Source organism: Myotis daubentonii, chromosome 5 (genome assembly GCF_963259705.1).
Source record: "Myotis daubentonii chromosome 5, mMyoDau2.1, whole genome shotgun sequence".
Taxonomy (NCBI): domain Eukaryota; kingdom Metazoa; phylum Chordata; class Mammalia; order Chiroptera; family Vespertilionidae; genus Myotis; species Myotis daubentonii.
In genome coordinates this window covers 75584243-75598197 of record NC_081844.1, presented here as the reverse complement: position 1 = coordinate 75598197, position 13955 = coordinate 75584243, and the positions used below count along the sequence as shown (strand labels likewise).

General features: G+C 39.9%; 1 protein-coding gene across 4 annotated transcripts in view; it reads right to left on the bottom strand.

The window, feature by feature from the left end:
- Nucleotides 1-13955, bottom strand: part of LYRM7 (LYR motif containing 7) — a 40838-nt gene that overhangs the window by 5867 nt on the left and 21016 nt on the right. For 2 of the 4 annotated variants that reach the window (XM_059698280.1, XM_059698278.1), the window contains exon 5: nucleotides 11349-13178. The exons of the other annotated variants lie outside the window; for them this stretch is intronic. In XM_059698280.1, coding sequence (XP_059554263.1) covers nucleotides 13108-13178 — 71 coding nt within the window. In that variant the 3' untranslated portion in view covers nucleotides 11349-13107. Of the gene's footprint in view, nucleotides 1-11348; nucleotides 13179-13955 lie in introns of those variants that run through there. 4 annotated transcript variants of the gene reach the window in all.

Genomic DNA, 13955 nt, shown 5'->3' with positions numbered 1-13955 from the left:
TTTGCATTCTGGCTTATACTACATGGCTGAGCTCACAAGAAAAGAAAGCAAATTCCCAGATGCCAGAATGAAAAGAGATCTGAAAGCCAAAGCAAAATGTAACCGTGGGCGGACACTGAGATAGTTGTGGAAGCTGTAAGGAACCTGAAAATAGACTGTTGATAGCTAGGGACTTAGAATTTAACTCTCACATATCAACAGATGATGAGTCCTGGACTTGGGTGTAGCAGAAAGTAGAACTGATATCTGTTCTTTTACTACAAGTTCAGGTTTTTTTTTAAAATTTTGTTTTATTGCTTAAAGCAGTGGTCGGCAAACTGCGGCTCAGCAAACTGTGGCTCGCGAGCCACATGCGGCTCTTTGGCCCCTTCAGTGTGGCTCTTCCACAAAATACCGACTTCTGTGCATGGGCCACAAAGTTTCAATCGCACTGTACATGCGCGCCCGCACGTGGTATTTTGTGGAAGAGCCACACTCAAGGGGCCAAAGAGCCACATGTGGCTCGCGAGCCGCAGTTTGACGACCACGGGTTAAAGTATTACAAATGTCTCCTTTTTTTTCCCCCTTGACCTTTCCCCGGCCTCCCCTCCCCTCCAGTGTCTTGTGTCCATTGGTTATGCTTATATGCGTGCGTACAAGTACTTCACTTGATCTCTTACCTCCCCCCCAATACTCCCCAGCCTTCCCACTGTAATTTGACAGTCTGTTCAATGCTTCTCTGCCTCCGTATCTATCTTTTTGTTCATCAGTTTATAATGGTCTTTATTATCCAAGTTCAGGTTTTTTGTTTTCTTTTTAGATTCCACATATGAGATCATCCAGTACTTGTCTCTGTCTTACTTATTTCACTTAGAATAATGCCCTTAAGTTCCACCCATGTTGTTGCAAATGGCAAAATTTTCTTTTTTATGGCTGAATAATATTCCACTGTGTGTGTGTGTGTGTGTGTGTGTGTGTGTGTGTGTGTGTCATCACATTTTATTTATCTATTCATCTACTGATGGACACTTAGGTTGCTTCCATATCTTGGCTATTGTAAACAATGCTGCAGTGAACACAGGGGATACATATATCTTTTCCAATTAGTGTTTTCATTACCTTCGGATAAATACCCAGAAGTGGACTCACTGGGTCATAAGGTACTTCTATTTTTAATTTTTTTTGAGGAATCTCCACACTGTTTTCCATGGTGGCTGAACCAGTTTACATTACCACCAATAGTGCACAGGGTTCCCTTTTTTCCATATCTTCTCTAACACTTGTCGTTTACCTTTTTGATAACAGACATACTAACAGGTGAGAGGTGATATCTCATTGTGGTTTTGATTTGCATTTCCATGATGATTACTGATGTTGAGCATCTTTGCATGTCTGTTGGCCATCTGTATGTCCTCTTTGGAAAATGTCTATTCAGATTCTCTGCCCATTTTAAAAGTAGATTGCTTAGAGAGAAACCAAGATGGCGGCATAGGTAAACACCTGAAATTGCTGCCTCGCACAACCACTTCAAAACTACAACTAAAGACAAAACAGACATCACCCAGAACCACAGGAAGGCTGGCTGAGTGGAAATTCTACAAGTAGAAGGAAAGAGAAAAGCACACTGAGACTCAGGAGGTGCAGAAGTAAAGTGCAGAGGTACAGAGGCACGTGCGCTCGCGGAAAGGGCTGGCATCGGAGGACGGAGGACGCCGGTGTCTTTTTCAATCGGGAGGGAGTCTCCTGCTCCCGACGGCCCTGACTCCAGTTCCGGGTGAGTCTCTGGGGACCCAGACTCACACAGGAGAAACTGGACTGTCTGGCAGCGGGCGGAACTCGAGGGCAGCTTTCTCAGAGGTGCTTGCAGCAATTCTCGCAGGACACTGAGACCCGGGGGTCTCTTAGGGCAGGACTGAGGACCAGCCATAGCTGTTTGCTCCACCTTGTTGATTCCCTGAGACCCCGCCTCACCCAAGCTGCGAGCAGAGGCTTTTGCATATGAATGAGCTGGCCCTTTGAGATCTAAAATTACCTAACAAACTGCAGCTGGGTCAGAAAGACCCAGAACATCCAAAAGAAGGCTCAAGGCCCCACAGCAGCTTGCATTGCTTCACAGCTGGGCCTCATCTGAGCACCTCCAAACCCCAAACAAGGAAGAGGAATCTGCAGATCTCTCTGTAGCTCCTGCTTGGTAGCTTCAGGCAGAGGCTAAATTAGCACCTCCTTAGAGATCCAAGAGCCCTTGTACTAGTGGTCAGAATGGGACCATCCAGATTACAATTCCTCAGATCCATAAGTGACACACTCAGGGGGCAGACTCAGTGAGCACCAAAGCCCCACTGAAGCAAGTCTTGCCCCATAAGGGTGTCTTCAGGACAGAAGTTCTCCCACTGTAGACACAGCTGATTCTCACAGACAATTGGCCTGGAAGTCAATTCCTCCCAGTGATAACTACAACAATCAAGGCTTAACTACAACAAGACTGTGCACAAAGCCCACAAAGGGGTGCACCAAGAGTGTCCACCTCAGGTAATTAGGGAGGCTGAGCCACTGGGCCCTATAGGACACCTAGCACAGAAAGCCACTCTATCAACACAGGGAAGCAGCCAAAATGCACAGACAAAGAAAAAGGACACAAATGACAGAAATGGAGGAAAGCAAACTACTGGATATAGAGTTTAAAACCACGGTTAAAAGGTTTTTCAAGAATTTTCTAGAAACTGCTGATAAATTTAGTGAGACCCTCGAGGATATGAAAAAGGACCAACTAGAAATTAAGCATACACTGATTGAAATAAAGAATAATATGCAGAGATCCGACAGCAGACTAGAGGATCCCAAGAATCAAGTCAAAGATTTGAAATATGAAGAAGCAAAAAATACTCAACTGGAAAAGCAAAAAGAAGAAAGAATCCAAAAATATCAAGATAGTGTAAGGAGCCTCTGGGACAACTTCAAGAGTACCAACATCTGAATTATAGGGGTGCCAGAACAAGAGAGAGAGCAAGATATTGAAAACCTATTTGAAGAAATAATGACAGAAAACTTCCCCTACCTGGTGAAAGAAATAGACTTCCAAGTCCAGGAAGTGCAGAGAACCCCCCAAAAAAGGAGTCCAAAGAGGACCACACCAAGACACATCATAATTAAAATGCCAAGGGCAAAAGACAAAGAGAGAATCTAAAAGCAGCAAGAGAAAAAAAAGTCAGTTACCTACAAGGGAGTACCCATATGATTGTCAGCTGATTTCTCAACAGAAACTATGCAGGCCAGAAGAGAGTGGCAAGAAATATTCAAACTGATGAATAGCAAGAACCTACAACCAAGATTACTTTATCCAGCAAAGCTATCATTCAGAACTGAAGATCAGATAAAGAGCTTCACAGATAAGAAAAAGCTAACGGAGTTCATCACCACCAAACCAGTATTATATGAAATGCTGAAAGGTATTCTTTAAGAAGAGGAAGAAGAAGAAAAAAGGTAAAGATAAAAATTATGAACAACAATTACATATCTACCAACAAGTGAATCTAAAAATGAAGTGAATAAAAAATCTGATGAACAGAGTAAACTGGTGAATATAATAGAATCAGGGGCATAGAAAGGGAGTGGACTGACAATTCTCGGGGGGAAAAGGGTGTGGGGGGTGGGGGAAGAGACTGGACAAAAATCGTACACCTATGGATGAGGACAGTGGGGGCGGGTAAGGGCAGAGGGTGGGGTGGGAAGTGGGTGGAGGGGAGTTATGGGGGGAAAAAAGAGGAACAACTGTAATAATCTGAACAATAAAGATTTAATTAAAAAAATAAAATAAAAGTAGATTGCTTGTTGTTGCTTTTTGCCATTGAGTCACATGTATTCTTTATGTGGTTTTGGTTATTAACCTCTTATCAGATACATAATTTGCAAATATTTCCCCCCAGTTTATAGGTTGCCTTTTCATTTTGTTGATAGTTTCTTTTGCTGTGCAATATAAATAAGTCTTTGTATGGATAAATGCTTTAATTTCTCTTTGGTAAATATCTAAGAGTGGAAAGTCTGGTATACATGGAGTATATGTTTAACTTTTTAAGATACTGCTGAACCGTTTTCCAAAGTTGTTCTGACATTTTACATTCTTGACAACACTTGGTATAGCCAGTCACTCTAATTTTAGGTATACAGTAGCATCTCATACCTTTTAATTTCCAGTGACTAATGAGTGTTTTATTTCCATTTGTATATCTCTTTTAATAAAGTGTTCAAATATTTATCTACTTAAAAAATTGGGTTATTTGTCTTATTATTAAAAGTTCTTTATATAATCTAGATAAAAGTTCTTTTGCAGTTTGTGATTTGTAAATACTTTCTCCAAGTCTATAGCTTGTCTTTTCATTATTTTTCACAGAGCAAGGGTTTTTCATTTTGATAAAGCCTAGTTTATTAATTTTTTTAATGTATTGTATTTTTCTTTCCTTATCTAAGAGATCTTTGCCTAAACCAAAGTCACAAAGATTTTCTCCTGTTACTTCAAGAAGTTTTATAGTTTTAGGTTTTACATTTAGGTCTATGATCAATATTGAGTTAATTTTTGTATATGGTGTGAGATATGAGTCAAAGTTCCATTTTTTAAAATTAAACAATCAATTTCACTCTTTTGTGATAGATGATACAGCTAATTATGGACTTTATCATCCTCACACATTTGAGTGAGTTATATTAGTTCTGAAAAAAATCCTACTACAATTTTAACTGTAATTACAATGAATTTAGAGGTCAGTTTGGGGAGAATCAACATGAGCATATGTTTCTCCAATTATTTCACTGAAATCCTTTCTTAAAAAAATATCTTTATTGATTGCAGAGAGGAAGGGAGAGGGAGAGAGAGATAGAAATATCAATGATGAGAGAGAACCATTGATCAGCTGCCTCCTGCATGCCCCGCACTGGGGATTGAGCCTGCAACCTAGGCATGTGCCCTTGACTGGAATCAAACCTGGGACTCTTCAGTCCACATCCGACGCTCTATTCACCGAACCAAACCAGCTCACTGAAACTCTTCACAAAACCTCCATTTTTCTAAGCCCACTGGAATTCCAACCGCAATTGCAATATAATCACTGCATCTTAAATGGAACACTTTTTTTGACTTGGCTTCCAGGACTCTACCTACCAGGGGTCACAAACTTTTTCTGTAAGAGAGCCAGATAGCAATTTTAGGCTTTGTGGGATAGTTTCTGATGTAATTACTCAACTATGCCATGATAGTGTGAAAGCAGCCATAGACAATGTATAAATGAGTTAAGTGTGATAATGTTCCTATAAAAATTTATTTATAGAAAAAGGCAATGGGCCCTAGCCGGTTTGGCTCAGTGGATAGTGTCTTGGCCTGTGGACCGAAGGTTCCAGGTTTGGGTTCGATTTGGGTCAAGGGCAGGGCTTATGCAGGAGGTGACCAATCTATGCGTTTCTCTCAAATCAATATTTCTCTCTGTCTTTCCTTCTCTCTTCCACTCTCTCTAAAAATAAATGGAAAGTAATCCTTGGGTGAGGCTTAAAAAAAAAAAAAAAAAAGGAAAAAGGCAAAGAAAAAGGCAATGGGTCAGATTTGACCAGTGTGAGCCATAGTTTACCAATGTCTGCTCTGCATTCTCCGTATTTTCATCCTACCTTAGTGAAAACTTCTATCTCTTGTTCTTGTTGTTTGTTATCTCCTTAATCGCTTAACACTGGTGTGTCCCAGAATGCAAATCACTTTTCTTCTTCATATATAACCAGCTTCTTGGTGATTTCATCCAATGCCATGATATTATATACTTTATGTCTATTGTTTTAAAAAAATTTTTTTAAATTATTAGTTGTAGGACTTCCATTCAGCAGCTTTCAGGTGTTTCTGAATAATGGTTGTTTTATATTTTAGCTGTAATTTTGATGTGGTTGTGAGAGGTGGCAAGTACCAGCATTTATCTATGTCACCATCTTGATTCCCTAATTTACTTTTAAATTATGTTTATTGTTTGTCTCTCACTTGTAGAAAGTAAGTTCCCACAGGGCAGTGAATTAGTGAGAGTCTCAACAGGAAATACATGATACATTTAAAGTATAATAGTTTGAGAAAGATCCTATATAATAAAGAGCTAATATGCTAGACCGAACAGCTGAATGACCTTCTGGACGTCCTTCCCGACGAAGCCAGGGCTGTCATGGCCGGCCGAGGCTGTGAGGGGTGCCACAAAATGCCACATGCAGGTGTGCATGTACAGTGCGATTGAAACTTTGTGGCCCATGCGCAGAAGTCGGTATTTTGTGGAAGAGCCACACTGAAGGGGCCAAAGAGCCGCATGTAGCTTGCGAGCCGCAGTTTGCCGACCACTGGTATAGGGGAATCCACATGGCTAGTAACAAATGAGTTGTTGCTACCCCAGACCTAAGGAGGGGAGGGCAGCTCCTTCACAAAGTGGAAATAAAGAACTGTGCAGAGGTCATCATGAGACAAACTTTGAGGGACACTACCAGCTTGAGGCAACCTTTCAGGATAGAGCCAGTAAAAGAAATACCCTTCACTTTCCTCCTCCTTTTTTTATTTTTCTAAGCTTTTAATGTTTATTTATAACCTTTTTTCTTAATCTTTTGAGAATTTCTCTTATTCTTAAAAAATTACCTGAAGATCACCATTATTTCAGGTTTATTTTTCTGTTATTGTCAAGGAAAAGATCTCACTAAGGTTAAAAAAAAGCTTAGAGAGATTAGAGGTTTTTATTGGTTTTACCTACGTATATTAATTTTAGGACAAAGTGGATTCACTTCCTGCTCTGAAAGATGAGCTTTGTCCTCCACTTCCTGCTTTTACCTTTGATTTTCATTGATTTTAGTGTGTGTGCATTTTAAGGTTATAATCTTGGTGACTATTACATAATTTCCCTGGTTGTATCATCTTTTTGTTATGGCATTTCTTTAAGTGAGGTTTCACACTCCATTTTCTCAGAGAGGATGCTACAGTCCAAGAAATTTCATGTTAGAGAATATCTTTTTGTTGCCTTTATCTTTGAAATGACAGCTTGGCAGGTTATAATATTCTCAAAACATATTTTTCTCCAAAAATCCTCTAGACCCGTGGCCGGCAAACTGCGGCTCATGAGCCACATGCAGCTCTTTGGCCCCTTGAGTGTGGCTCTTCCTAAGCCTTAGGAGTACCCTAATTAAGTTAATAACAATGTACCTACCTATATAGTTTAAGTTTAAAAAATTTGGCTCTCACCCTAACTGGTTTGGCTCGGTGGATGGAGCGTCGGCCTGTGGACTGAAAGGTCCCAGGTTCGATTCTGGTCAAGGGCATGTACCTTGGTTGTGGGCACATCCCTAATGGGAGGTGTGCAGGAGGCAGCTGATCAAAGTTTCTCTCTCATCGATGTTTCTAAATTTCTATCTCTCTCCCTTCCTCTCTGTAAAAAATCAATAAAATATATTTTAAAAAAATTTGGCTCTCAAAAGAAATTTCAGTTGTTGTACTGTTGATATTTGGCTCTGTTGACTAATGAGTTTGCCGACCACTGCTCTAGACTTACTTTTTTCTGGCATTTATATATATTATATATATACTAGGGGCCCGGTGCACGAAATTCGTGCACTGGGTGTGTGGGGGGGGGAGTGTCCCTCAGCCCAGCCTGCCCCCTCTCACATACTGGGAGCCCTCAGGCGTTGACCCCCATCACCCTGCAATCGCAGGATCGGCCCCTTGCCCAGGCCTGACGCCTCTGGCTGAGGCGTCCGGCCCGGGCAGCGGGGACCCGCAGCTGCAGCGGCCCCACGATTGTGGGCTTCGCTTTAGGCCCAGGCAAGGGACCCCTAGCTCCTGGGACTGCCAGCTTCGACCGTGTCCAGCTCCCATCGCTGGCTCCACCCCTACTTCCTGCTATCACTGGCCAGGGCGGAAAAGGCGCCTGATTCTCCGATCATGGCTGGGGGGCAGGGCAAAGGCGGCCCCAGGGCCGCCTTTGCCCTGCCCCCCAGCTCTTAGCTTCCCCCTGGGTTTCTGATCACTGTCAGTGGCAGGGGGCTTCTTCCTGCTTTCCCATTTGCCTCCCTGCATTGTGCCTACATATGCAAATTAACCGCCATCTTGTTGGCAGTTAACTGCCAATCTTAGTTGTCAGTTAACTGCCAATCTTAGTTGGCAGTTAATTTGCATATAGCCCTGATTAGCCAATGAAAAGGGTAGCTCGTACGCCAATTACCATTTTTCTCTTTTATTAGTGTTGATAGCTAATATGCAAAGTGTCCCTATGGGAGTTTGATTGGGAGACCGGGAGTTCTATCGCTTGCTATGATGTGTGCTGACCACCAGGGGGAGGCGTGGAACAAAGGAGGGCCCCGGCCAGCAGCTGGAAGCTGGGGAAGGGAGGCCTGCAGCCAGAAGGCTCTGATTAGCCCTGATCACCGGCCAGGCCTAGGGACCCTACAAGTGCATGAATTTCATGCACCGGGCCTCTAGTTGTTATATAAGAAACAAGGCCAGATGTGTCCCCCAACCCGGCCTCATGTTGGTAGGTGACAATTTGTCTGTCTGAAGAATCCTCTTTTCCTCAGTTTCAATAAATTAACTATCAGCATGTGTTAATATTCATCATTCTGTATTAGATTCTCCTGGTCACAGGAGGGTGTTTGCATTTTCAGGTAGGTTTTTATACCCGGGGAAATGTTATTTTAAGTGGTCCACTGAGTTATTTTCTGTCTCCGTTAGGCTTTCCATTCCAGAAACATGATTATCTTTTTGTTGGATAGTCTCCGTCTTCCATATGTTACCTTCTAATTACTTTAGTCATCGTGATCTCTTTCTGTTGCTTTTTCTGTATCTCAAATTTTTCCTTTGTGCTAACAATTCCTTTTGTTGTGTGTATTATGATCCTTGTATATTTTGTTTCCTGCCTTTTCACCTCGTTCTTGGTTTATCTATTCTTTGAGCTTCTTCTATAAACTGGCTTCATATATTTTGAAATTTCTCTTCAGTATACAAAACACCTTTCCCCCCTTATTCTATTATATATTCTCTTATCATCAAGGACTTGCATTTCTTTCCAGATAGTTTGAGATACAGGAGTTGCTTTTCTGCCCACTTTTTTTCTGTGCCCTGAAGGGCATGGGGCAGGAAGACTTCCTGCCGGGCCGAGGAAGACTGCTGAGGACCTAGTCTCTGATCTCTTCTGAGGTCTTTTAATGTTTTATGTTGGAGCCCAGTCAGGGCATCCCACTCCTGGGAATTTCTGCTGAGGTCCAGGGGTGCCATGAAGAAGCTCCATTCTGCTGTTTTGTTCCTTTGACATGTCTCCTTGGGTGGTGTAATAACTCCTTTCTATGCTTCTAAATTGGTGGTGGTGGGCAGGGGGAGAGGAGAGGTAGTGAGGATTTAAGAGCTGTGCGAACCTGCTTTAATTTCCTTAGCAGTTTCTGTGCTCCAAGGCCAGGAAAGAAATGATGTTCCACAAGTTTTAGTTCCTCGTTACATGTTTTTAAGTTTATGGCTTAAGAACATACCCCCTTCCTTTTGATCTCTGCCCAGGTCCCCCCATGGGTCCTGGAACTGCTTCACACAGGCCAGTCTTTCCAGGGAAGGCTAAGAACAGGGTCAAGAAGGACTGAGAATGGATCTAAAATGATTAACAGAAGATAAGGTAGACATTTTTGTTACTTCGGCTCATAGCTGTATCCTACTGTGTAGGTTTACAATAACTTAGTGACTAGGTCTCCATTAAAAGAGGGAACAATCACTTAAGCCAAGTGCTACTGAGAGGATGCATAAAATAAGACTGAGAATTGACCTCTGCATTTAACAAGTGGAGGTCACTAGTAACTGGGACTAGGATTTCAGAGAAGTGAGTAGGATTAAATCTTTTTTTTTTCTTTAAACAGTTCACATTTATTATTGCTAACTATAAGAAAAATGTTGAAAAGACTATCAGTATTGTATTTCCAAGAGTGAGGTAATAGGTTTACAAAACATTTACAGAATTTGATATGCAAATAATGCGTATAGGGAGGAAAGTGAATTGAGACACTAGCGCTAGAGGGAAACTAAGAGTCATTAGTGCTGGGAAAGGCAGAGAGGGACAGCTGTGTGGGGAGCGCAGGGCACCGGGAGACTAGGACGCCTTGTCACAGGAGGCACAGGCCGCAGCCCCCACATAAGGAAAGCCTGCACGCAGTTCTGTGCCCTGGCGCCTACAGATGCATTCAACTCTCTGGGGTGAACCAGTGCCGCTTCCCAATCACCTTAAAAAGAACACATCCTCAGACTGAGGGGGGTGCGGGAATGGCTGTGAGTCAAATAGTTCTACAAACATCCCTGGGCTGATGTGGACTGTCGACTGGAGTATTTTCTTGGTAGATGTCAGCATGGGATTAAATCTTGATTGAGATCTGTACACGAGAGAATGGGGAGATAAGAGGAGGCCTCCTAGAACAAAACAGAGCTGATAAATGGTGCTGAAGCTTGAAGACAGGAGGGGTTTCAAGACAGCTTATTTTTAAAGATGGGAAATATTTCAGAATGTTGAATGCTGTTGAAAAAATAATCTAGTGGAGAGAGGGGAAAAATATTTGGTAGTAAAGAGTAATATTATAGGAGTAAAGTCCTTGACTAGCTAAGAGGGTTAGAGTAATCCCAACATAAAGTTGACCCTTGAATGCAGGGGTAAGGTGTGCCGAACCCCTGTGCAATAAAAAATCCATGCAGTTTTTGACTCCTTAAAAACTTAAGTTGTCCCTTGGTATATGCAGGGAATTGGTTCTAAGACCTCCCTTCCCCAACAGATACTAAAATCCATATATGCTTAAGTCCCCTATATGAAATGGTGCAGATCAATGCATACAGTCAGCTCTCCACATCCATAAATTCCTGACAGTGAATCAAAAACGCTATAGGTATTTACTGAAAAAAGTCACTTATAAGTGGACCTGTGCCATTCGAACCCATGCTGTTCAAGGGTCAACTAACTGTATAGTGACTTGGGATATGATAAAAATTGCTTTATATGTAATCAGAAAAAGGATGGTCTATTCAATAAATGATGCTGCGACCAATTGTTTTGCTATAAAAAATGATATAGATTCTTCCTTCATAGGATAAACAAAGATAAATTCTAGATGGCATACAGGCTGGAACATAAAAAGAAAAACTTCATCATTCAGAGGAAAATGTATTACAACATGTTTATGACTTTGGAGTAGAGAAGAATTTCTTAAAAAGATACAAAAGCAAAATTAATAAAGGAAAGTATTTTAAAAAATGGATACACTAAAATAAACTCCTATGCTTCAGGTTTATCATAAACAGAGTTAAAAGATGAGTCACATATTGGAAGAAGACATTTACATCACAGATAACCAACAGAGGATTAGTATCCAGAACACAAGTATATTTAATTTTTATATAGGTATAATTTCCATACATACAATAATACACATGGGAAGTAGCAAACCTTTTGACATGTATAATCCATTCCACAGACTACTAATTTCCTAAAAAGTGTTAGGAAGCCTTAAGGGTAGTCTCTGGTTTAAGTGTTCTACATCTAAATAATTTTGATAATGTTCTGATCTCCTAAAATTATTTTTGAGTATGAATTTTTTTGTTGTTGTTTAATGATTTCAGAGGGAGAGGAAGGGGGAGAAGGAAGGGGAAAGAGAGGGAGAGAGGAAGAGAGAAAAGAGAGAGAGAGAAACATCACTATGAGAACACAACATCCACCAGCTGCCTCCTACACACCCCTACCGGGGATTGAGCCTGCAACCTGGGCATGTGCACTTGACTGGGAATCGAACCAGCAACCTTCTGGTGCACAGGATAACATTCAACCAACTGAGCCACACTGGCCAGGGATTAAGTATGAAATTTTATATCCAGTATGGATATATCAATATGTTTTGCCAACAAAGCATTGAGAATCTTGTAAAATCCTGTGTTATCATTGAATGGGAGAATCCATCAGTGAATGGGGGAAAACACACTGTTCACTGAGTAAAACAAAATGGTAAAGATACTCATAAAAGAGAAACAAAAATAATATTAAATACAATTTTATAGTTACCACCATCAAATGGTAGAATGCTAAACTATTTTATAATACTGCCAATCTCTTCAGGGATGAGAAATGTAGAAAAGCCATTTAAGTTTTATTGATTAAAAATGAAGACGATGCAGTCATACGTTACATTTTTACAATAAAGCCTAGCTGTGGTCTAAGTACAGCTAATTCTGTGAAGGCTATAGTTTGACTAAGGGCCACTATTTATTTAAAAAGTTAGGATTTTTTTATTCCACAGTGATAATAGGTTATTTTGATATTTTATCATCTATTTTCAGAAGACTGATTAAAAAGTGTCTTTTTAGGAACACAGAGATATTCTCTATCTGTAAAAAGAAACGATTACTTGTTAGCTACAGAAACCATTACAGTGCTTCTGGAAACAAAGGCCACTTTCTGTGAGAGTTGGCACACACTGTGATTTTTAAAATACTTTTTATTGATTTTACAGAGAGAAAGCAAAGGAGAGAGACAGAGAGAAACATCAATTTGTTATTCCACTTATATTTGCATTCACTGGTTGATTATTATATGTGCCTTGTCCAGGCGTCAAACCTGCAACCTTAGAGTATCAAGACAGTGCTCTAAACAACTGAACTACCTAGCTAGGGCCACACACTGTGATATTTTGACCAATGTAATATGTTTGGGACTCAACATCAATTTAACGTAATAATTTAATCTAATGGTTTCATTTCACATGGGAGGAAAACCCATCAACTTGTCAAAGCACTGCATTCTCAAATAGTTATAATAAGAGCAAAATACTCATCAAGGTCAAAGAAAAATAAATATATTTCCCTAAGCATTTATATCACTTGGTAAAGTTTTTTTTTTTTTCAATGAAAATGAAATATCTTCTTATCTAATGTTCTTTAGAAATACTTAGCTATGGCCTGAAGTTTTCAGCAATGTATTTTTAATGGGAAATTTAACTATAAAACTATACTTTAACTGACTAATTTTCAACATGTCAGTTCAGAGAAAAATATCTGCATTTCTAGGACTTATGTTGCAGTTATATATTTTGAAATTAAAAATTATAAAGACTTGATTTTATCCTAGAAATTCAGTGCTTCTGAGTTGGTGTATCACAATATGGCACATTTTCTAAAAGAAGGTCTTTCCTAGGAACCAATTCTGAAAAACAAAACAAAACAAAAAAGGAACAATTAATATCACTAAAATTAAAAAAAAATAAATGCTAATATGCTTATTCCCCCTAAAATGTATAACAAGAATATATGGAGTTTTAAGGCAAATCTTCCAGGGATATTTTTGTTTCAGTTAACTTCTAAGGTGGAATCCTTGATTTTAAATGGAGACAGTAGAATTCTCATTTCAAATTATTATAAAAACATGTATGACCAACTTAACCCTTTATCACTTATTTATTAAATATAACGAATTAAATAACCAAGCAGAATTCAGCTAAAGCACATTATCAACAGATTACTAATAATTAAGACCATCACCGGAAAATGTTTTTATACAACTTACTATAGAAAAAGCGAGACTGCTTTCTTAATTTAAAGATTCTAAATTTTACATAACAGTGGTTTTCAACTGGTGGTGTTTTGGGTGGTCACACCAACTGAAGAATGCTACTGGAATTTAGTGGGCAGGAGCCAGGGATATGTGGAACAGTCTGGTACAGCAAAGAACTATCCTGGTCAAAATGTTAGGAAACAAACAACTCTTTTCAAGTTCAAGAAGACTGAAATCATATTAAGCTCTTATCAGATCACAAGAGCATGAAACTAGAAATCAACTACAATATAAAAACCTCAAAACATTCAAACACATGGAGGCTATTTAGTAAGTTATTAAACAATGAATGGGTTACTCATAAGATCAAGGCAGAAATAAAAAACTTCCTGGAAACTAACGAAAATGAACACACAACAACACAAAATC